The sequence below is a fragment of the Pempheris klunzingeri genome, chromosome 19 (genome assembly GCF_042242105.1).
Source record: "Pempheris klunzingeri isolate RE-2024b chromosome 19, fPemKlu1.hap1, whole genome shotgun sequence".
Taxonomy (NCBI): Eukaryota; Metazoa; Chordata; class Actinopteri; order Acropomatiformes; family Pempheridae; genus Pempheris; species Pempheris klunzingeri.
In genome coordinates this window covers 22,193,827-22,219,874 of record NC_092030.1, presented here as the reverse complement: position 1 = coordinate 22,219,874, position 26,048 = coordinate 22,193,827, and the positions used below count along the sequence as shown (strand labels likewise).

Below are 26,048 nucleotides of genomic sequence, written 5' to 3'. Positions count from 1 at the left end.
AATATTTGAGAATAAAAAGTTGGCGTAAATTTCTGAGAAAAAAAAATAGTGAGTATTAGCCTTACTAATTGTTTTTCTTCAACATTTGAGAAAAAAACAAATTATGGCGCACATTTCTGAGAAAAAAAATAGTGAGTATTAGCCTTACTAATTGTTTTTTTTCAATATTTGAGGAAAAAAAATTTTTGCCGTAAATTTCTGAGAAAACACAAAATAGTGAGTATTAGCCTTACTAATTGTCTTTCTTCAATATTTGAGAAAAAAACAAATTATGGCGCACATTTCTGAGAAAAAAAATAGTGAGTATTAGCCTTACTAATTGCTTTTTTTCAATATTTGAGGAAAAAAAATTTTTGCCGTAAATTTCTGAGAAAACACAAAACAGTGAGTATTAGCCTTACTAATTGTTTTTCTTCAACATTTGCGAAAGTTTTTTTGGCGTAAATTTCTGAGAAAAAAAATAGTGAGTATTAGCCTTACTAATTGATTTTCTTCAATATTTGAGAATAAAAAGTTGGCGTAAATTTCTGAGAAAAAAAAATAGTGAGTATTAGCCTTACTAATTGTTTTTCTTCAACATTTGAGAAAAAAACAAATTATGGCGCACATTTCTGAGAAAAAAAATAGTGAGTATTAGCCTTACTAATTGTTTCTTTTCAATATTTGAGAATAAAAAAATTTTGCCGTAAATTTCTGAGAAAATGTTTTGGCGTAAATTTCTGAGAAAACAGAAAATAGTGAGTATTAGCCTTACTATTGATTTTCTTCAACATTTGAGAATAAAGTTTTTTTGCCCTAAATTTCTGAAAAAAAATAGTGAGTATTAGCCTTACTAATTAAATTTCTTCAACATTTGCAAAAGTTTTTTTGGCGTAAATTTCTGAGAAAAAAAAAGTGAGTATTAGCCTTACTAATTGTTTTTCTTCAACATTTGAGAAAAAAAAAATTTTGGCGCACATTTCTGAGAAAAAAAATAGTGAGTATTAGCCTTACTAATTGTTTTTCTTCAATATTTGAGAATAAAACAAATTTTGGCGCACATTTCTGAGAAAAAAAATAGTGAGTATTAGCCTTACTAATTGTTTTTTTTCAATATTTGAGAAAAAAAAATTTTGGCGTAAATTTGAGAACATTTTTTGGCGTAAATTTCTGAGAAAACAGAAAATAGTGAGCATTAGCCTTACTATTGATTTTTTTCAATATTTGAGAAAAAAAATTTGCCGTAAATTTCTGAGAAAACAGAAAATAGTGAGTATTAGCCTTACTAATTGATTTTCTTCAACATTTGAGAATAAAGTTTTTTTGCCCTAAATTTCTGAAAAAAAATAGTGAGTATTAGCCTTACTAATTGATTTTCTTCAACATTTGAGAAAAAAACAAATTTTGGCGCACATTTCTGAGAAAAATTTTTTTTTTTTTTTAAATTTACAAGTTATGAGAAACAAATGGTCTGATATTCACTAAAGACACTGAAGTTGTACATTATGAGACAAAACGTGATTAAAGTCAGAAACTTCTGAGAATTTGTGTTTTGCAGATGTTTGACTTTATAATCAGATCTTTAGTTTTTCCTTAAATTTACAACATTAATCTCAGAACATTAGTTTTTTTTCTCATAAATTTAGATCTTAAATCTCAAAGAATATCAACACTTTTCTTGTACATTTTCCTCTAACCTGAGATTTAAATAGGAAATTTGAGAATCTTATCTTAAATTTGTACATTTTCTCCTAAACTTGCAGCTTAAATCTCAGTGAATGAGTGTTTTTGTCTCCCAGATGAACCACTTTGACCTCAGAACGCTCAGGACTCCCTTTAGTTTGAGACTGAAGCGGTCAGGAGTGAAACTGTCTGGGGACGTGGAGGATATTTACATTAAGCGGCGTTAAGAAGCTCCGTCTCCTCCCACACGGACTCTGAACCCGAGTTCTGGTCTCCTGGAACAGACGGAGCGACAGACGGCAGCGGAGTAAAAATCAATGAGGTTTATTTGCAGTCACAATGCTTACACTATATGTAGCAGACATCCAAACAACTCAAACAGCTACTCACTCTATGGACCCAACACATTCACATCAGGGACACAAACCAAAACTGAGAAACTCGATAAACATCCATGAGTGCTGACATGTTAGAAATGAGCTAGTTGTCACAAACAGTTAGCAGCAACATCGTAGAGAGGAACACAAGTTGCTAATAGACTCCACGCCGGCTTCTCTTTGTACACTGTTCTGACTCCTAAAGGTCGATGCAGGTTTCTTCAGATATTTCAGACTAAACTGGATCCTTCCTGGAGCTCCGGTGACCACGAGGCTCCGTGAACGGGGGCCGGTTTATCCTGTACGGTGGCACTCGGCTGTTTGAGCTCCATCGTGGGTTCGCAGCACCATGAGACGCCACACACACACACACACACACACACACACTCACACGCTCACACACACACACACACACACACACACACACACGCCAAAAAGGACTCCGCTGCAGGACCTAAAGGGGGTCGTCCCAAAACCTGGTCCGAGGAATCCAGAGTGTAAACAAAATGGTGGAAACTGCACCCGGCCTACCAGAGGGGAAAATGTAGCTGCGACCATGTTGTTTACAGGACAGGACGCCGCCGCCGCCGCCGCGTGACGCTTCGCTTCAAGGAGCCGGGCCGAGCCGGACCGGGCAGGACCGGACCGGACCAGACTGGACCGCATAAAGGGAGATTCTGATGTTTTTAGACCTCATAACTGTTTCTGAGCCGCTGTGGGTCGGAAACAACAACAGGGAGGAAAAACTCTGAGATTAAAGACGAAGGAACGAGAAACTTCTGACTTTTATCACAAATGTGACTATAATCTCTGCAAGTAGTGAAATTATTGTTTTGTAATTAAGATTAAGATTTTTTTTTACAAGTCCTCTGATATTCTGAGTGAAGTCGGAAATTTACAAGAAAAAAAAACATTTGGAGAAATTTTATAATCTCAGGAAATAATGAAGATTTTGTTTTTCTAAATTTGAGATTTTTTTCCATAACTGACTTTTTAATCTCACAGAATAAAGTTTTTTCCTCAGATATTCTGAGATTAAATCTGTAAATTTATGAGAAATCTATAACTTTAATCTCAGAGAATTTGTCGCAGATGTCTGACTTTATGATCTCAGAGAACATCCGAGTTGTTTCCTAGAAAATGTACAACTTTCCCTCAGATTATTCCCTCAGATTATGAACCCGTCCGCGGCTCCTGAGTGTTGGTTTTAAGGCCTGATCGTCAGGACGAGCAGCTCCAGCGCGATGATTCGTTCATTTTATGATCTAAACGTGAAAAAACTGAAAATCTTTGAGCAGAAAAATCATCCAGAATCTATTACTGATTTATTTTGGTGACTTGGTGAACGTGGAAAGCGACACGTCTGATAATCTGTTGCTCTAATCCAGCTCTGCTGCTGCTTAGTTTTAACGGGAATGTAATCTGACGAGCAACAGCATCAACACTATTATTGATTACTGTTATTGGTTTGTAATTATTCTACAACACAGAAGAATTTATAGTAAATCTTCTTGAGCCAAATGGAGCTTTAATGATTCAGGAGGAAATAATCTGCAGCAGGTTTGACTCTCAGATGTGATGATAATCTGAATATTTGGGGTTTTTTGGACAAATTAAAACTGTGACGACACTTTTCTCTGGTTTCTAACGTTTTACGGGCCAAAGTGAGGAAACAGTCTGCAGTCCGATGGATAACGATCCTCATTAGATTTCAGGGGCTCGTCTTTATTAAAACCTGCCGCCTACATTACCCACAATGCACTTCCTCTGACAGACGGAGGTGTGTTTTTGTTAGTAGCGGCTGAACGACGGCGCCAAATCATCCAGTTCTGTTTTAAATCGATTTCTCTTAAAAGTTAAAGTGGATCAGGATGCTTCATCATCATCATCATCATCATCATCATCATCATCATCAGGAGGACCCAGACTCAGAGGCAGGCGGAAAAACAGCAGGACTGTCCCTTTAAAGCGCGTCCAGACGGCCGCCGTCGCTGCGAGGGACGTTTTTTATTTACATCAGTCCGACCAGAGACTTGAGTAAAATGTACAACATGGATGCTCTGACGCTCCCTTTCTCTTAGTGTGTGTACCTCCTCCTCCTCCTCCTCCTCCTCCTCTTCATCGTGACAGCTCTGCAGCCTCAGTGCTCCTGCAGCCCCCCCTCCCCACGCAGACGGACAGTTGCACTAACTCACTACACTGTAAAAAGCTCAGTCACACCGTTTTTTGTAGGTTTTTTCTGTGTTTTTGTTTTTTCCTCCACTTTAAATTCGTCGTTATAAACATTGTTCAAAATGTTACCAAAAGAAAATGTACACGTGGTTTTTGGGGGTTTTTCTATACAAGGCAGGCAGAAGCAGGTTACTACGGTTACCAGCGTTCACCCCCCCTCCTCCTCACCTGTTCCCTCCTCGGCACTCCCTCCTCCCCCCTCTGTGAGTGGCTTAGAGTGCGTAGACATGCGACCCCCCCCACCCCGACTCTCGCCTCCTCACCCCTCCAGCGTTCGACAGCCAGACGAGTCGCTTTAAAATAGATCTGTATATATTTATATATGTTTATATCAAAAAGGAGGGGGGGGGCAAGGGAGGGGGGGGTACGGTCCCATATGTTGTGTTGGTGGGGGGGTGGGGGTGGGGGTGCAGGGGCGGGGGAAAGAGGGGGTGGGGGGGGATGATCCCTAAGCATCCGGGCCCAGGGTGGGAGGGGGGAGAGAGAGAGGCTGATGCAGAGAGTGGGGGAGGCGGGGCGGAGGCTGCGGAGGGGGGAGGCCGTGGTGGGAGGAGGGTGGGGGGGTGGGCTCTGTCTGCGGCCGGGTGAGACGCGTCCGTGTGGAATGTCAGCTCATCATGTCATTGCTGTTGACGCCGTATGTGGAGTTCTTCATGCTGTCGTTGACCTCCCGCCTGAACACTGACAGGTTCTGGGTAAACCTGGGGGGGGCAGAAACAGTTAGACCGTAGGTGGAGGTCAGCTGACCGTCGCAGAGAGCTAACCTCACCGACACGACAGCAGTAAGAGCGTGTGGACGGGTGCTGAAGCGTGATGAGGACGTACCTGTCCCGGTTCTTCGTTAGCAGGTTTCTCTCGATTCCCTCCATCAGGTTCTCGAAACATAAGTGCATGGCCTGCTGCTTCTCTGGGGGCTGACTGTTCACGATGCTGTTCCTCAGGTCAGCAAAGTACTGCACACACACACACACACACAGGTGTTAACACACACACACACACACTCAGACAGGTGTGTGTGAGGCGATGGGGGGTGTCGGCCTGTTACCTTCTCGTTGAGCAGGATGAGGCCCAGCAGAGGTCTGGACATGGACCACTGGTTCCTACAGTCCTCGAAGATGATGATGTTCAGTACCGTGGACAGCATCTGTCAACCACACACAGTCACTTTTACAGCTGCAGTGGAGGGCCCTGAACGCAACATGTACGTCCCTGAATGCAACACAAGCGTCCTTGAATGCAACACGTAGGACACAAATGACTCGTTCACATTTAAAAATCCAAACTTTATTTTCTCTTCTGTTCATTTTGGTGCGCTGAGCTGCCGTTACTCATCACTTCCTGCCTTTCCTTCACAATAAAAGTACTAACAAAAGGCAATACGTTTTATCTTATGACTTAATTTAAACAATTAGCGTAATTCTTAAAACTCCTCAGTCAGTTTCAGTTGGCTCATGTGACCTCAGCAAGATTCAAAAAGACAAAAACCTAAAAAGAACGATGCACGATTTGAGGTGTGTGTGACTGAGTGTGTGTGTGTGTGTGTGTGTGTGTGTGTGTGTGAGCTGATCTCTGACCTGCTGGATCATCTCAGGGTGCTGCTGCATGATGTGGAGGAAGCGATCGTCGGTCGCCATCGGAGTGGGACGCTTCTTTGTGGAGCGGGACAGCTGCTTGAACAGGTAGGTCACTATGTGGTCCAGACTGGAGCAGCAGCCCGTGCACACCATCGTGTCTGAAACACACACACACACACACACACACACACACACACACACACACAGACACACACACACACACACACACACACACAGACACACACACACACACACACACACACACACACACACACACACACACACACAGACACACACACACACACACACACACACACACACACACACACACACACAGACACACACACACACACACACACACAGACACACACAGACACACACACAGACACACACACACACACACACACACACACAGACACACACACACACACACACACACACAGACACACACACAGACACACACAGACACACACACACACACACACACACACACACAGACACACACACACAGACACACACACACACACAGACACACACACACACACACACACACACACACACACAGACACACACAGACACACACACAGACACACACACAGACACACACAGACACACACACACACACACACACACAGACACACACACACACACACACACACAGACACACACACACACACACACACACACACACACACACAGACACACACACACAGACACACACAGACACACACAGACACACACACACACACACACACAGACACACACACACACACACACACACACACACACACACACACACACACAGACACACACACACACACACACACACACACACAGACACACACACACACACACACACACACAGACACACACACACACACACACACACAGACACACACACACACACACACACACAGACACACACAGACACACACAGACACAGACACACACAGACACACACAGACACACACACAGACACACACAGACACACACACACACACACACACACACACACACACACACACACACACACACAGACACACACACACACACACACACACACACACACACACACACAGACACACACACACACACACACACACACACACAGACACACACACACACACACACACACACAGACACACACACACACACACACACACACACACACACACACAGACACACACACACACACACACACACACACACACACACACACACAGACACACACACACACACACACACACACACACACAGACACACACACACACACACACACACACACACAGGTGTAACGGCTGCCGTCACACTCGCTCCTCAAACTGAACCTCTGAGCTCTGAGTGTTTTACCGAGTGCTGTGAGTCCTTCTGATATTGACGACAGGATGTACATGACGACGTGAGGCTCCAGACTGGCGATGAAGTTCATGTGGTCTTGTGTCAGCACCTCCAGCAGAGAGTAGAAGGACTGGCTGAGCTTCGGATAGTCCTGCAGAGACGGCAGAGCCGGTTAGTGTTTCAGAGCTCCTTCATAACAGAGCGAGCAGGAAACAGGTACCGTCAGGAACAAAGGAGGATATACCTTTTAACACAAGACCATCAACTATTAGATGTTTTATAATTCACCAGATACTCAAATACTGAAAACCTGTGGCCCGTCCCTTCTAGCTCACCAGATACTCCTCCTCACCTTCCAGACAGATTCTACGGTGGTCAGCAGGGGACAAAGTTTGCAAAAACAAATGGCGAAAACCTAAAAAGCGTCTGTTAACACTGAACATTCAAACCGTAGCAGGATAACAGAGACGTTTGAAGTGAACTCTGATCTGGTTTGACCACAGAATCAATGTTCAGCAGCATTCAATGAATATTTAAACCCTCTGTCAGAGCCTGTGTGTGTGTGTGTGTGTGTGTGTGTGTACCAGCAGGTCGCTGTGGGGGATGGACAGCAGCAGTTTGATGAAGGTCTGGAGGGCGTTGTCCAGAGCGTCGTCGCCGTACAGACGGAAGACGCCGAAGTTGACGTAGTTCCCGCTGAGCACCGCCTTCAGCATGGCGAAGCACACGCTGACGCCCTTCAGCTTCACGCCGTACACCTGGTCCTTCGGGACTTCCCCCAACGTCAGGATACGATTCCCTGCGAACAAAACATCGACGATCAATTAACTAGCACCAGAATAAGACATCATGTCTGTTCACAGACGTTTAGCTGAACTTTGAGGCTCCTTCAGGGAAACAATCAGTTTTCACACACTAATAACTTTCTTTGTTTTAACATCTCACAAAATAACACAAACATGTGAAGAAACAACTGGCTCAAAATGTTAAAACGACCTAAAAGCATAAATTTTACTTTAAACAAACATTTTTCTGCCTGAAACTGATTTATGATACACCAACGTATCAGGGCCATCTGAGGTGAAAAATGAAAAGGACAGCCGGGGAGAAAAGTAATAATTTGAGAAAAAATGTCTGAGATTTAAGTGTTTTAGATTTAAGGGAGAAAAACTGGAATATTTTCTGAGATTATAAACATTTTGAAACAACATTTGAAAACTGACCATTGTTTGAGATTAATGTTGTAAATTATTTTGGAAAGCTTTAAGTGGTAAACTCAGCAGAGGAACCGTTGCTATACAGTAATAACATAACGAAGGTGATAAAGGCTCTGGTACCGTATGTCGTGATCATCTTGCTGGTTTCTCTGAACAGGAGGATCCCGTTGGGTGACGACACGTCAAACTGGAGCCGCTGGGATCTAAAAAACAACAAAACAGACAATAAAGAGGAGTTAATGGTGAAAAACACAGAATGAGCCTGAGGACAGCAGGTGTGAACGCAGCCTTCATCATCATCATCATCATCATCATCATAGAGATACGGTGTGTCTGGTATCTTAATGACATCATGAGCTCCCCGCAGTGACACTGAAGCATCACTTCCTGTGTCCGTGAGCCTGTTTACCTGTTGTGAACCAGCTCGGCCATCAGCTTGAGCACCGGCGTGGTGCATGCTGGGTCGTGGTACCACAGCTCTATGGCTCTCTGCAGGATGGGCATGTAGGCCGGATATCTGCCGCTGAGGGTTACGGACAGTTAACACACACCAAGAGGAAGAGCAGTGTAATGTCAGGTAAGGTTACCGCCGGCCGGAAGGATACATCCAGTCGAACAGCATCATGAAGCTCGTCTTGGCGTTGAAGGCGAACGCGATGCCTCGCAGGTCCCGGACCAAACCCACCAGAGTCCTCTGAGGAAACCACAGAAGAAGAAACCCGTCAGGACAGAGCAGCTCTCACAAAGTAAAGTATTTTCAAGCTCCTCCGCAAGCTTTCGGCTGCAGTGAATCACACAAAGCGTTCCTCAGATCATTCAGGCTGCTGTTTCAAAGAAACGATCACATTACAGCAGAACTTCCTCCTCCTGTCTGAACCCTGCTGCTGCTGTCAGTACAGGACAACAGGCCTCATGTTTAGGACGGACAGACGGAAGATTATTATTAGGAAGGAGAAATAAATCAGAGGGAAGATTTATTTTGGCATTTGGAGAATTAAGCCAACAAAAATGATTTAGACTAAAACAAATAAATGAATAAAAATATTTGTTCTGATTTACTCTTATAAAATTCAACTTAGTTCTCAAAATAAAATAAAAAAATCTTCCTTTAATTTTTATTTAATTATTTTATTTTCCAAGTGAAAAAGAAAAAAAAAAATAGTATTAATTAATTATTATCATAAGTGAATAAACCAAAATGTACTTCACACAAAAGGAGAACTTAAGTGTGTGTGTGTGTGTGTGTGTGTGCAGTGTGTGTGTGTGTGTGTGTGTGTGTGTTAGTCAGTCCGTCACCTTGGCTTCCTGCTCGTTGAACGTGTTCGTGCTCAACATCTGAGCCACGGTTTCAAACGCAGCTGTCAGAGGCAGCATGAACTGCTCGAACTGGTCCTCATCCTCACCTGCGCACACACACACACACACACACACACACACACACACACACACACACACAGTTAACACACACACTGTTAACACACATCGTAGCTCAGACGGTCAGTTTGAGCCTCAGAGATCCAGCTGATCACGGAGGCTGAACAGGTGTGAAGACTCTCTGAGATCTGGTAAATTTACTTTACTTTATATTCTGAGATTCTAAAGTCAGAAAACTAAGTAAGTGTGTGTGTGAGTGTGTGTGAGTGTGTGTGTGAGTGTGTGTGTGTGAGTGAGAGTGTGTGTGTGTGTGAGTGAGTGTGTGTGTGTGTGTGTGTGTGTGTGTGTGTGTGTGTGTGTGTGAGTGTGAGTGTGTGTGTGTGTGTGTGTGAGTGTGAGTGTGTTCTCACCCAGGTCGACCATCAGCAGGCGTCCCAGTGCTGTGTAGAAGGTGGTCCGACATCTCATGTCGCTCAGGTTGGACTGATTGTTCACACCCAGGAAGGAGAAGTGTTCGCTCTGACACACAGACAGCGTGTTAATGACATCACCTGTCATACCGTGTACATACGTGTCACACATGTGTTTAACGTGTGTTTAACGTGTGCTGCACTCACTGTGTGGTTATTCAGCATGAACTGAACAGCACTGAGCTTCACCAGCTTCCTCACGCTGCTGTACGTGATCAGACAGGAAGTCAAGGAGAACACACACACACACACACACACACACACACACAGGTGTTTTACCTGTGAGGTTCTGCCTCAGAGTCACTACATTCATAATGAGTTCACAGGTAAAGGATCTGACAGCACTGCTGCGACAGTATTTCTATCCACTGTCTACCTCTACTCCCCTACAGGACACAGTCCCAATCTGTTGGAGGAAAACTTTAACATAATACTAACACATCAATACTTTTAGTTTATTTAGAAGCTAAAACTTTTGTCCTTTCACTACAGAGTCTTTGTCAGTGCAGGATATCCGAGGGAGAGGTCGTTCAGTAGTTGGAGTGTCTTGGAGGTGATTGGTTCACACTGGCCCCAGTACTTCAAGTTTGTGATGCTGAAAGAGAGAGAAGATTGTTAACACGGACACGAAGAGGAGTTACTGATGTCTGTGCTTTTAAATGTGTGAATAACTTGTTCTGTATCCACTCACATTTTCCCTATAAAGACACTGAGTACCATCGTCTCGTCGTTCAGCCCCAGAACTTCTGATAGTCGTCGATAAAGCTGCGATCAAACACACACAGCCATTAAAACACACACACGCAGACACACAGCAGCTCCGGGGGGGGGGGGGGGGGGGGGGGGGGGGGGGGCGTCCCTTTTTTAAATCCTTTCATGCTTCAAAACAATTAACTTCTTTTCAGTATTTGTCAGAATTAGTGACTTAAATCACAGCGTTAAAAAGGGAACCTCTGTGTTTTTAAACTAAACTGACTGGTGAATTAGTCCAGTAGGTCGTTATTCTGAGTGTGTGACATCCATCAGTCAGTGTGTTTGTTGTTTTAAAGGTTCAAACTCACCCTTTAAAACACCAAACTTACTAAAAACATTCCTTTATTCTGCAGGTTAAAATGCTGTTTTTGTCAATGGAGTCTGGTGGAGTCAGACAGTGGAACAGCAGCCCCTCTTTATCAGATCTGACCCCCGATTGGCTCTTTTTAGTCCAGGCTGACTTCTGACCAGCAGCATTTGAACTGTCTGATGTGGTTTTTCTGACTTTGGCCTGTTAGTTGTATGCAGTGATGCTCATATTGGTAATTATTTCTTTTAATTGTGATTTTAGCTCCACTTTGGTCGACGTGCTTTATAAATAAATCTGACTGAACTGGACCAATGCCATCACTTTTTGCACCTGCTGGTCATTTAGACACCAAAATGAGTCCAGGTTTAAAAACAGCGGTGTGCTCCTTTAAGTCTACATCAGCTGGATTTTAAAGGACAGGATCCAGAGGGGCAGATAACACACAGCTGTCCGCTCAATGTGGGGCTCAGCGGAGACAGGCGAAGCATGAAGAGATCTGTTGAAGATAAAGAGCCGAGGCCTCACAGGAAATGGGGCCCGACCGCCTCACGTTAAAAAAACCTGACGACGCGGCGTCGTACGTGCAGCAGCTCCTCTAATGCGGCTCTTTGTGTCGACTGTAACGTTGTTCCGGTGACTACAGACACGTCAGGGACTCAACAACCAGAAACCTGGAAGGTTTTGGTTCTGGTTTAAACACACACGTCATTAAAAAGGAGGTTTGGAAGTTCTTTAGAAAGCTGGATAAGCACTTCTTCCCCAGCTCGGAGAGTCAATTACTGCTAAATATGTCAAACTGTGGCATGTAATCACCTGGATCCTGTTAGGAGACGACTGAAGGATGTTCCCAGATCAACCTCTGGTTCGTCCGGCTGACGTCTGGCCTGGTGCCCCCCCCCATTAGAGAATAATACTGATGTGCTGCTGGAATAAACCACTGACAGTCTGCAGGGGGGCTTTTATTTTGAAAACTGAGTGGATTCTCTGTGTCGTTTGTCTGTCTGACTTCCTGCCGCCTCCTCTGCTCTGAGCTGCTTGGTGTCCGTCAGAAACAGACCAGGAGAGAATCTTTAGCGCTGAGACGCCACGATGGAGCCTGAATGTGACGCAGATGCTACTGGTGGGATTTAACCGCCGGGACCACCGGCCTGGTTTAGGTTTGCAGCAGCAGTCGGTGTTCAGGCAACATTTAAAAATATATATATTTAGTATTATACGTTTTAACATACCAGCACCAGAACTCTTAAACTTAGTTTGACGCTCCAGCTATGAAGCGACAGCGTCTGCTCACACAGCAGCAGAGTTCACTGATCACATGACCAGAGTAAGGAGAGGAGCATTTAGTGTCTATTTGGCAATAGTTTGGATTTCAAAGGGGAAAACCTACAGGACTGTGAGCTGTTTTGGTTTTATTTGCCTTTTAACAAAAGGCTCTTTGTTAAATTTAAGCTCCCTCTGGTCAGCAGTTATCAATCTATGTGTGTCCAGGGCTTTTATTGTGAAAGGCAAGATCTGAAGGAGAGGAGCTGAAGTTATAAAGTTTGGTCTCCATTCAGCTCCTAACCCCACAGATCTAACGTCAAACACCATCGTGGGCGCTGTGCAGGTATCAGTGACACCTGTGCTGTCCGGAGCGGAGGGGTAGTTCATTTTATTACTGGTCTCTTAAAGAGGACAGAAAACAGTGGAAACATGAGCCTCAGACCACAGAGACACACTAAGTTACAGAGGAGACGTCTAACAGCGAGCCAGCCTCCTCTGGTGCTAGCTACACACAGCACACACACACACACACACACACACACACACAGGTGTATGTTCACTGCTGGGGTACCTGCTGGTCGGACGCTACTGCTGTGATGAACCTCTGAGGGGCGGGGGGAGCTAACACCAAACCAAAGGGCCACATGTCCAGACAAACTACGGTTTCTACATTCAACCACTTATCTGGGACGTTCACATTTTGCAGTTTCTGCCCCGAACAAAGAGAACACACACACTCGGTAAGTCAGCATGAAGCGGCGGCCCGTTCAGCACGTCTAACCGCACAATAGCAAAACAGGAGTAGCAGCAGACTGAGACTGAGAGACTCTAAAGAAACCGCTGCCGTCAGCACCGAGCTCGGGACAAAAGACCTGCTCGTTCCCACCAACTTGGCCCCCCGTCGGCGTCAGACGGGGCAGGGTTAATGAGGCGGGGTGCGGGGCAGCGGGGCGTGAAGCCAGGGGGTTAATTTCCCTCTCTCTACAAACGGCAGCATCGCGGACACGTGTGTGTATTTACCTTTGATGATTTCTGCACCTGGTCACCGATGTAGATCTTCCTGAACTGTTCGAAGAAGCTGAGCATGGCCAGCTCCAGCCTCTCGTTGCCGGCCTGAGCTAACCGAGAGTCGGTCAGATTCATCAGCTGAAGCACCCTGGGGGGGGGGGGCACACAGAACACCACTGTTCGTACATCCACTGCTATCAAACACACACACACACACACACACACTTTGATCCTAAAACTGTTGGGAAAGCTGGTTCACAAGCAGCTTTGTTGGAGTATCGAATGTCTAAACCTGCTTTGTACGTTTCAGGAACAAAAATATGGAGAAACCTGATTGGACGTGTGTCTTATTCTATATTTATCACATTTGTGTAATATATCAACATCACATATCAATAATTAAAGGAAAACAACCAAACCTAGAAGACTAACATGTGAAATGTATTTAGCACCGATCAGAACAAACAAGATCCAGTTTACTGTCATAGAAGAAGAAGAAGAAGAAGAAGTGCCTGCTCTTCTAGACATTCAATACTCCAACAAAGCTGCTTGTGAACCAGCTTTTCCAACAGTACCCTTTACCCTCATGGCTGAGGACCTGCACCCGGTGCATGCTGGGTAATTTTGCTTAAATGAGTAACTGTTACCAAAGGAGTTGCAGATTAATTTTCTGTCAATCATCTAGTTAATCAATTGTTTCAAAGAAGGTTAATGTCTTATTGGAAAGAAGGAATTATAAAGATCGTCGTTTAATGCAGCACTGAACTGTATTTTCCTTCAAAACAAACTAAAACAAGTTAAAATGGTTTCTGCGTCATCGTTTCCTCGACACGGTGTTTAACTCTTACCGACAGACTAACTCTCCGTCCATGGCGTCCTGCTCGTCGGTACTTGCAAACGACACCCGTCCACCGATCACCGCCCCGATTATATAAACCAGCCATGTCAGCCGCCCTGCACGTGGAGGAACGTGGTGTTTAACACAACATGCACAGGCACACGGTGACTTTCACTAAACACCGAAGCCGCTAAAGTGGATTCTGCCGATACAATCGAGTGTCCGGAGTCTCCGTACCCTCCTGCACAGTGATGTCTGCGGCGCTGGAGTTGGTGGACTGCAGCAGCTCCTGGTAGGTCTGAGCCGCCTGGTCGAACAGCTGCACCAGCAGAGCACACGTCTTCTCGTACTCGCACCTCCCGATGGTGGACAGCTGGTCCAACTGCTGCTGCACCAGCCCGGCGTCGTCCAGAGGGTCTTCTAAACCGTCTCTGTGGGGTCAACACGGCCAGACACACCGTTCAGTCTAAAGTCTGTGCTTTGAGACAAACGTGCCCAGTCCATTTTCTTCCCCACAGAACATCAGAAAAGTTTTATCGTACGATGATTTAGCGTAGTCAACGCAGGCTACAAAAGGCTTTTGAAGGAAAAAGAATCTTTTGCATGTTAAACAAACAAAGTTATGTTTTATGAATTAGTATGTTTGATCAGCACTAATCCACAGACAGTAACGACAGGCTTTAAAAGATCTGAAGGGAGAATAAGTGACACCAAAAACAAACCACGTTGTCACGTTGTTGTTTAAAGATCAGTCCCTCTCCCTCCGGCTCAGTTTGGTACCAGTGTTATCTTATTACAGACACTCTGAGGTCATTAATGATGTTACCTGCGCTGCACTGACCACAGGGGTGTCGTTACCATGGTGACCGCTGAGGAAAGCTCTTAGTGAGGCGGCGGTGTGACCAGCGCCAGCCAGGACATTCATCATAACTCTGTCCCGGCTCTTAGTAACAGGACGGCGCTGTGGGCGAGGCGTGGCGCCCGCCCTCAGCTCTACGCCCCGAGACTCTGCCCCCCCCCTCCGCCATGTTTTGTCTCAAATCTCTGAATGAGTGCAGCCGAGTGCTGAGTGCTCCACCACAACGCGTCACTGTTGCAGCTGCCATTTTTTAGTCTTATTTCACCCAGAATGCATTGCACTAACATCAGTCTGAGCCTGACTTGAAGTTGTAGGTTGAGTTAAAAAATGGGTCTGTTTTATGTAACCTGCTCTCTTCTCTAACTTCTCTAACCAGCTCTCTTCCTCCTGTCACGTCCATGTTGGAGTAAATAAATAATCGTGACGCAGCGATCCGTAAAAAAAAGTCTCCTCTCTGTCAATAACTCACAGAGATCCACTGTGACATGAGGCTGACACACACCTGAGGAGGATTCTCACCTGAGGATGACGTGGACCGACTCCAGCCGTGATGTGATGTAGGCCTTGGTGACCTCTGGGGTGTAGGTCTCCAGCAGGTGAGGCTCCGTGGCTTTGACGTAGGGGACGGACGCCGCCAGGCGCTGCCACAGACTCAGCAGGTAGTGAACGCTGTTGGGGGCAAACTCCCAGTGCTGACACACCGGAGGAGACAGACAGGTGAGATCACTGGTCTTCATGTAACCATAAAATTGATCCAACACTCTGAGCAATAAGCTCCAAACAGACCTGTCTCACCACCCTGCTGTGCCTTTGACTACACACATGAACTGTGGACAAACACCCACCTGCAGACTGGTGACGGTGAAGTTGGCTATGAGGCGAATAACTTCTGGGTAGTTTTCTACTTTTACCAGCTCCCCCAGCTGGTAGTTACTCTTCAGCCTCGCCAGCAGGCGACAGAACTCGTGGTAGTTATTAGGATCCGGCAAACACTGAAACACAAACAGCGTCAGACAATCAGCTGCTAGCAAAAACATCAAAACAGTGCAGGCAAAATGCATTGATGCTGCTGAGTCTTTCCCAGCTAACAGCTAACAGAGCTAACAGAGCTAGATGAGCTAACAGAGCTAACAGAGCTAGATGAGCTAACAGAGCTAACAGAGCTAGATGAGCTAACAGAGCTAACAGAGCTAACAGAGCTAGATGAGCTAACAGAGCTAACAGAGCTAGATGAGCTAACAGAGCTAGATGAGCTAACAGAGCTAACAGAGCTAGATGAGCTAACAGAGCTAGATGAGCTAACAGAGCTAACAGAGCTAGATGAGCTAACAGAGCTAACAGAGCTAGATGAGCTAACAGAGCTAGATGAGCTAACAGAGCTAACAGAGCTAACAGAGCTAGATGAGCTAACATCTCATCACTACGTTGACGTGAAGTGTTACAGACCTGTGGGTTTGCTAGTATCCTCTTCACTCCGTCCACCAAATGTGAGAGAAACTTTGCTCGTTCTGCATTGTTGAAGAGAGACCTCCTGACAGAGGCTATCTGAACTAGACACGACAACACCTGCACACACACACACACACACACACAGTCATCAGTCATCAGTCAGACACACGAGCTTCACAGTATTCTGGGTGTACGATGATGATGATGATGATGATGATGATGATGATGATGATGATGATGATACGAAGCTCAGCGTACTCACCAACGGGGACAGGGACGGAGGGATGGAATGATATAAATTGAAAAAGAGCTGCAGTGTGGAGGAATCAAGAAACGCTGCAAGACAGAAAACAGGAGACGATGTCGGGAACTTTGTTTTACAGCCGAACTTTACAACTCGTCTGCTCGAACCAAAACATATTCAGTTTGAACTGTTTGGCATTCCTGCTTAAGAACTAAATAACACCATTGTTCCATTTTCAAAATAGCTGCTGATTAATTCTCTGTTGATCAACTAATCGATTAATTAGAAAACAACCAGTCTGATAACTGACTGATCCTTTAAAACCAAAATATTTGATTCTTCCAGGTTCTTAAATATGAAAAGTTTCAGCTTTTCTTGGTTTTTTGCTCAAATCAACTGAATATTTTGGGGTTTTGGACGATTTGTCGGACAAACAGACGTCTGATAATTAAAGATGATTATCAAAGAATTCAGCAGCAGCTGTTCTGAACAGCTCGTGTGATCTTTCCTGAACACAGACACAACACTTCTCCTACCTGATCTCCATGATGTGGGGATCTGAACGGTGCAGAGGTCGTCCGACGACTCGTCCGTGGACGTTCCTATAAAGTCGTAGTTGAGGCAATTGTAGCTGAGTTTGAGCAGCTGCATCAGCAGGCCGTGCTGAGACTCATCGTTCAGGTTCAGGTTCTTCCCCGAAGCCTGAAAACAAACAGACACCAGCAGCTTCAGCCTCAAACATCAAACATCAAACATCGAACATCGAGGCTCCGTAATCCCGTTGGGTCTGATCCAAAATAAAAACCATCACATTCGTTCTTTCCCGTCACTCATGTCGCATGTCGATGATGTCATTACATCACGTCAGGTGTGGTGCAAAATGTGACGACCGTGGTGCCACTACGACAGTGTGTGGGGGGGGGTCAGCGTGTAACGGTTAAAAACACCTCATTTCACAGCGCTGCAGATGTTTGGCACTGATGACAGTGAGGCAGGCATCAGTTGTATAAACTGACTCATCTACAATAAACAGACACCAGGAGACTGAACATTTAAACAGAAAGAAATTAAACTAATTAGTTAGTTCAGTGACACGTTCTCTAGCAAAGCTTTTGTTTTTTAGCGCCGCCACAGTCAGATCTGTCGTCTGTTCGTGTCATAAACAGACTTCATCCTCCGGCTGCAGCAGCTGCTCTCGCTCTGTGAACAATTAAGCTCTTAAAAGGTCTGCTGGGGGAATTATTTTAAAAGTGAAAGTGAAAGCAGCTCAGTACAGCAGCTGGACACAATCAGCTGTTCTCCACGTGATGAGACATCATAAGAGACGCCGCTTTTAATCTGAAAATGTGATTACAGTTCCTCTCTGCTTCATCATTAGTGGTATATCTGTAAGAGCTGCATACATTTATTTACGTTCTGTTCACTTTAAAGAGGGAGAATATCTTTACTCACAGCTAACACAGCTTGTATTGAACTAATTCCACCAACAGAACTGACCAGGAAATCCTTATTAATCAGACTGTTTCCATGACTGACTGGTTTTGGTTTTAAGTAACTGAATAATCTAATTTAATTTGTTTGGAAGACATGCTGAAACACACTATACATGCAAGAATTCATGAGAAATAGTAAATAGTTGAGTATTACTATGGATTTTGCTGGTATATCTGAGGTATATATTTAGGGATGCTTTTATTTTGAAGCTGAACAGGAAGCAGCCCACTTATGTGATATGTGAGATCTCAGGAGCTAAAGTCATTTTGCTTGCTTCCCTCTTGGTTCAGTCTGACTTCCTTCTTTTAGTTCTAAACCCTCGATAAAACCAGACGCACCTGTTTCAGGAGGTTGCAGGAAAGAGTGAAGATGTCGAACAGCGAAGAGTCTCTGAACGACGATGCGATCTTCCTATGTTTGGTCAGGGGATGCGTCGTGTCGGCCTGTCGGGAGGAAACGTGATGTTAAAAAAGAAATAATAATAATAATCATCATCAGAAAACGGAGGACGACCTACCTGATTGATCTCATTAGTCAGCTGGGACAGGATGGTGACCCCTATGATGCAGTGCTCAACGCTGTCCTGTAAACACACCAGTTACACATTAACAAACAAGCTGACACACACACACACACAGTGTTACACAGCACAAACAGAGCTACTGGACCACGTGATTAAAGGAAAACTCACCTGGGCTCTATTTGCACATATTTTGGGATCTTAATGGGTTATAAATTGGGTTATTCCAAGTGTCTGACAGCATTATGGAAGATTATCATACCAGACTCCATTCACAAAAACAGTAATTTTACCTCGCAGAATCCAGAAGTTGCTGGTTGCTGGTTTGTGTTATTGTGTGTAAAACAAATAAGATACTGGATCTGAACAAAGGCGTAAAAACACCAAAGTCACACAATAACACAAACACACTAACTGAGTGAGGCAGCAGTAGACCAGCAACTCCCGAGTTCTGCAGGGTAAAATCTGTGTTTTCATCAATGGAGTCTGGTGTGTTTGAAGAAAGCGTCGCAGCCATTGCAGCCCGTTTGGTGGCTGCTGGCTGAGGTGATCTACTGGACCAGTTCCAACACTTTTACTACCTACCAGTCACTCACACACCAGGATGTGGACTCAGAGAGGGTCCAGGGTTAGAAATCCCTCAAGTTCTCCTCTAAACACACACTGACCTGTAGGAAGCGCGTCACATCAGCGATGACGTTTCTGAAGACGTAGTCATCTTTCTGACAGTCGAACCAGCCCAGTTTGGTGATCCTGGCGTACAGCTGGATCAGAGCCTGGGTCACAAAGGCTGCTAACTTCGGCCGCGTCGCCAGATAATTCAGCACATAGTTCCCTGAACGTCACAAAAGATAAAACACAACTTAGCGACAGAGGAACAACCCATCTGAACATGATTTATTCTTCGTGTTTTAAACAAGTGGAAATTATATTTTATACACTTTTTAACATCTTACAGTCAAGTTTGACTTTGAGTGCTTATATTAACACACTGAGGAGTGTCTTTATTGGGTTGTATGAGACGGAGCAGCTGCTAAAAATACTGTGCCGGGAAACCAAATCTATCAAAGAACTTTCTTTAAAGTCACCAGAACCTATTGACCAACCAATCCGTGGACAACTGTGCAATAATCCATATCATGTTTCCACCCTGTTGTTGTTTCTTTATCATTATTGTATTACTTGTGTATATAAGGTTTTAATTTAATTTTCTCTTTCTTTAACGGTGTGCTTCATGTCGGTCCTTAGAGCTGCAATAACAGCGAACTTTCCCCACTGAGGGATCAATAAAAAGTTTTATCTTAAAAACATGTACTAAATAACCAAATCACTGTATCAAAATCCTGTTCTAGACTTTCCACATGTTATTGGACTGAATGGATCAAATTCTGATGGTGAAACGAGTCACTTCACAATAAAATGCATGAGACGTGTCAGGTTTACAGACGTCTCTGTCACAATGTGAGTCTGTGGAAAACTTCTTTCTGGACACCACTGTTGTAATTAATCTGTCAAACTGGCTTGACAGCCTGAGACCTTCCTGAAAGTACATGTCAGATAAATGTTTGTCTCAAATGACGTCACCGGCTGAACACACTGGATATTCTGGCTTCATTTTTGTGCAGCAGGAGGAGGCGGAGATGCGGCGGCCATCTTTATATACAGTCCATAGTGTCCATGCAGGGACGGCAGTGTGAGGATGGTGTGATATCCCCTTTACATGCTGTCTTTTATTGTTTCAAAATAAATAAAAGAGAGTGAAAGAAAGGAAATCTGAACTTTGTGCCCCTCTGCAGTGAAGCGTTCAGGCAGGCTGGGACGTCTGAGCGCTGAGAGACGGAGGGGTACTCACGGATGTCGATGCGTTGTTCGAGGGGCAGAGGGTTGCTGGTTCGAGACACCAGTTTAGACAAACAGGTGGCCGCCAGCAGCTGAGAGTACGACGACTGCCGAGAGAGAGGAGAGCATCGCATTAGCAACAACATCACCTCCATCTAAAAACACTTCCAGCAAAGCATGATGGGACGTCTGTACACACACAAAACAACTCAAATTCAACATCAGAAATAAACTAAACCTTCACAGAACAGTTTCCCCGTCATCTGTTAGGTATCCACATGGTTTATTTTATTTCCACGCCACCTCTCAGAGGGAAACACCTTTAGCGGGGCAGCTACACGCACCAGCAAGTGAAATCTAAGACTTTTAATGCACCGATTCTTTACATTTAAGGACAAGTTTACAATAAAGATTAGCATTGTGTGTGTTGGAGGACAGAAGTAGTGCATCAGTAATATAAGTGAGCGTTCTCTGTGGCGCTGATGAACCCTCTGAGCTGTGTGATGGACGCAGACTCACGCTGCCTCTCTCCAGCAGCAGCTGACATTTGCTGAGACAGTCGGGGCTGTTGGTGAACTCCACCAGAGCTTTCTCTGCCTGGTGGCGGACGGCGGTGTCGGTAGTCTCGTATAGCTGCTTACACAGGATCTCCAGCTGGGCAAGGCCCTAGATAAACACAGAGGGGGGGTGAGACAGCTTATCAGTGACCAGCAGACACACACACAAACTTTCTGTGGACGAGAGCAGAGAACACAGTGTTCTCCAGGAAATCATCCCAACAGACACACGGCAGCATCCACATCACACAGACGCTTTACTGCATTTAGCGGCAATAATCCAGACAACTAGAACCTGAGAACACGTCCTGGGACCCCTGAACGCGTCCTGGGACCCCTGAACGGAAACCAGACTACGTTAAAGCCTCAAAGCTCAGACGAGAAGGAAAACTGTAGATATTTAACATTTTGTCCACCATTGAAAATGTGAAGAGGGTGGACGGATTAACTGAGCACATAATCATTGATGGATGGATGGATGGATGGATGGAGGGATGGATGGATGGATGGATGGATGGATGGCCTCCCACTAGTCTCCACATAAACCTGCTCTCACTGTTAGACTGTAGGAGTTTCAAATCTTTCCTCATGACTTCTCCAACGTGCTGCTCGTCTTTGACTCATTTCATTTTTAATAAACCAAACATAAAACTGAAACTAAACTGATGAACGTTTCACTATTTTAAGAACCAAATGATTAAGAGAGCACATGACCAGGAAGTGAATCAGTACAGAAAATAACTTCTACAAACACACGACGTGGTTTCGGCCCAGGAGACGTTTAATTATCACATTTATTCATGAGGCAGGGAGGGACAGTGCTGAGTCATGCAGAGTCACAGCGAGACGCCCGTCACTGATCGATTCAAAATGACAGAGCCGCGAGGTCAAGGAGGAGGAAGAGCTCAGGGGACAGGTGAGGAGGAGGAGGAGGATGTTAAAAACCCTCTGAGCGGCTGACGTCTGGCCTGGTGCCCCCCCATTAGAGAATAATACTGATGTGCTGCTGGAAGATACCACTGACTGTCTGCAGGGGGGCTTTTATTTTGAAAACTGAGTGGATTCTCTTTGCTGTTTGTCTGTCTGACTTCCTGCCGCCTCCTCTGCTCTGAGCTGGCGCGTTTTTTGTCTTATGTGACAGTAAATCTCTTCGTTAGTCCGACAAAACATTTCAGAATGTTTAAAATGATTAAATCATTAAATCCCACTGCTGACGTGATGTTATTATTATTATTATTATTATTATTATTATTATTATATGACTTTATGTGAGGACCCTACTGTGTGTAGAAACTGATGAAGTCAATACCCTGGTGTCTGAGTGACTGGTGGGTAGTAAAAGTGTTGGAACTGGTCCAGTAGATCACCTCAGCCAGCAGACACCAAACGGGCTGCAATGGCTGCAACGTGATCCTTTGGGACAACTGCACCTGATCACAGTAGGTCCACTAAAAGAGCTTGTTTGATCCACTGACAGGCTCAGAGTGTTATTCTAAGTGTGTGACAGCATCATGGAAAGGATCCCTACAGAGAGAGACCTGGAAGATCCTTTTGGTTTAACCACAAACAGCACACACACCAGACTACATTCACTAAAACAGGGATTTTAGAGAACAGGACACAGGAGCTGCTGCCTGAATAGGTTACCTTGTTTGTGTTATTGTGTGTTACACACATATTATTTTCGATCTGAACTAACCCTTCAGAACACCAAAGTCATGCAGTAACACAAACAAACAGATCCAGGCTGCAGTAGTCCAGCAACTCTGAGAGCTAAAATGACTGTTTTTGTCAATGAGGTCTGGTGTCCTTGAAGAGAGTGATGTAAATTACATAAATATTGTTTTGGATCTGAACGAACCTTTAAAACACCAAAAATCAAACAATATAGATTTCTCTTATCATTTATTTATTTTACTTTCTGAACTTATTTCTGTTCTTGTACTGCTGCAACAACCACATTTTCCCACAGGAGATCATTCCAGGTTTATTTATCTTTATCTTAAGTAATAATGTGATAAAAATAATCAGCTAATCTAACAAACACCTCCACTCAAATTAAATATCACATTCATATCACCCATGAAGTTAAAACACACAGCTCACGTTGGTTATTACATCAGAACAGAGAATATTATTTAGTCACTGATGCTGGAACTCAATTAAATCCGTAAAGATTAAAAGGGAGTTAAGTGATGAAAACAAACAATTTTGATAATTGCAAAGTTATTTTAAAATCTAAATATTCTGATTCCAGCTCCAGAAATGTGACCGTTTGTTGTTTCTCAGTTTTACGTCGCAGTAAACTGAACCTCTTTGGCTGCTGGAAGTGGAGCTGAATCAATTCATCAGTCGACAGAAAATTAATCTGCACGTATTTAGAAAATCAAATAATCATTTACTTTACTTTTCACGCAGAAATGCCTAAAAATAAATCTGGTTCCAGCTACTTGGATGGGAGGATTTTCTGCTTTTCTCCGTTTCATAACCGTGTAAACTGAATCTCTTTGGTTTTGGACCGTTGATCGAACAAAACTAGACATTAAAGACATCGACTCGACCTCGAGACATCTTATAGACGGATTAATCGATAATGCAATTATCAGTTGGAGGGTTAAAACACTTGTAGACATCCTGAATTCTGGAAGTTCTGATTGTTTTATATAAATCAAACAATTAATCCTGCTGGTGATAATCTATATATTCTTATTTTCTTCACACCGACTGTGAACTGTGGGACACGTGTGTGTGTGTGTGTGTGTGTGTGTAATTATCACCCATCATGGTAAATCTGTGTTTCTTTATCTATATTTTCTCCTTACATCCTATTTTATATTTATTAATCAGTGACTCCAGAGCTGCTGGAACATGTTAAACAGCAGGATTAATAAAGTTTATCTGATCTGATCATCAATCAATCACCAGCTGCAGCCCTCAGAGTGAGTTCCTGTCATCCTCCATGTGTGAAGCTCCATGAGAGCCATGTGCAGGAGCGGGGCAGGAGGGATGATGACCTTACTGAACAACATCTTCTGCAGTCACATCACGATCCTCCTGCGACCAACAGAAATATTGCAGCGTGTCTGGATGAGATCCAGAGGGTCTGACAGAGTCCCTGTCCGGGCTGCAGCTCCTCCGGCTGCCCCTCATCACCTCCAGCCCTCCGTCACACACCTCACAGTCACTTCAGCATCTGAGCTGCAGGACTCGGCGAGAATAAAAAGTTACCAGCATGGATAATCCCATGCTAAGCTAGCACCCCACAAGCTAGCAGTGACAACAATAACACGGAGCATGAAGTTAGCTCCACACTAACCCAGCGGGGTCCCTCTGGGGGCACGGTGGAGGACCAGCCGGGCGCTCGAAGGGGAAGAAAGCCGCTTAGAAGAGCCCAGAGTCGGCGCAGCTTCTCCTCTCCGCCCGGCAGCTTCTCCCAAACATGTGTCCAGAGCAGACGGAGCACGGAGCGGCTAGCTTACAGCAGGCTAGCTAAACAAAACAGCACTGCTTAGTTACGCACATAAACAACAGCGGTGCCGCTAAATCTCCCGGTGCTCCCAACCCGCCGCTTCCAGCGGCCAACACGGCGACGGCAGCCGCCGGTGTGAAGCCGCTTTACCGGATAAACAGTTAAACAAACCGAATCATGTTTTCAAACGGACTCGGGCGGGAGAAGTTGACGTCTGGGTTTGGGCTAGCTTTAGCATGGCTAGCAGGAGGCTCGGCTAGCTGGAGCACAGCGGCACAACAAAAGGGAGATTTTAACATTTGGGCACAAAAAGCTGCAGCACGAGTCCAAGTCCGTGTTTCTGTCCTGCCTGGTGTCCACGGAGGGATCCTGCCTGGCGCCAAACTGACAGCTGACCACACTCCGTGTTAGCCTGACAGCTAGCCGTCCGCGGCCAGCCCGCTGCTGCTTTATTGTTTACTTCACTAAAATCGGCCGATTAAACGCGCCGTTGTCCCGGTGGAGCGGAGCCTTCACCGGCACCGGCACCGGGGACAATACGGGCGACAAGCCGGAGCCTCACGGGCTGTAATTCTCCCCTCGGAGCCTGAAATCCCCCCTCGCGGCTAACACGAGCTAACCGTGCAGCCAGCCAGCCCGAGCAGTGACAGCGGGCCACAAGTCAGCTCTCTCCGGCGGCCACATCCTCTCTTTTTTACCGCCGGAGGCTCCAACACGGCCGCGGCCGCTCGCTGCCTCCCTGCCCGGAGCACTGCACCCGAATCCGCGCTCACACTCACTCCCACGCTGGTGGATAAATAGTCGGTTACAAAAACATGAAACCTCTGCTTACCTGCACATGATCCGCCATTTTTCTCCATTTCATGCACCTCTCACTCCCCCGCTTATGGGTATCAAAGGGACAACAGCGCCCCCACCGGCGGCCCCCGGGTACTACCACACTGCCCTGCACACTAGAATAATAATAATGATAATAATAATAAATAAAATAATAATAATAATAATAAATACATAATAAATAAATAATAATAATAAATTATAAAATAAATGACTCAGTAAATAAATATATAAATATGCCATTAAATAAACAATGATACTGAAATTAAATGTAGGCATCAATAGATTTATAAAATATGACATTTGTCTTAATTCCCTAATTTATTTTCTTTACCATTTAATTTTGAATTTTATTTATCACCCT

General features: G+C 44.8%; 1 protein-coding gene across 1 annotated transcript; it reads right to left on the bottom strand.

Annotated features, from left to right (window-relative positions):
• Positions 1-4,532: 4,532 nt before the first annotated feature.
• Positions 4,533-25,712, bottom strand: xpo7 (exportin 7). The gene is made up of 28 exons (XM_070850689.1): positions 25,680-25,712; positions 21,341-21,487; positions 20,835-20,928; positions 19,651-19,817; positions 18,980-19,045; positions 18,801-18,905; positions 17,505-17,670; positions 16,987-17,060; positions 16,722-16,841; positions 16,121-16,267; positions 15,795-15,967; positions 14,654-14,847; positions 14,427-14,532; positions 13,591-13,726; positions 10,936-11,009; positions 10,759-10,839; positions 10,392-10,455; positions 10,185-10,293; positions 9,697-9,803; positions 9,006-9,094; positions 8,810-8,917; positions 8,521-8,603; positions 7,768-7,982; positions 7,196-7,334; positions 5,846-6,003; positions 5,317-5,415; positions 5,097-5,224; positions 4,533-4,972 (listed from the first exon to the last, which is right to left on the bottom strand). Exons 1-28 carry the CDS (start codon positions 25,710-25,712, stop codon positions 4,879-4,881), a joined length of 3,276 nt encoding a protein of 1,091 aa, XP_070706790.1. The 3' UTR covers positions 4,533-4,878.
• Between the last annotated feature and the right edge of the window lie 336 nt (positions 25,713-26,048).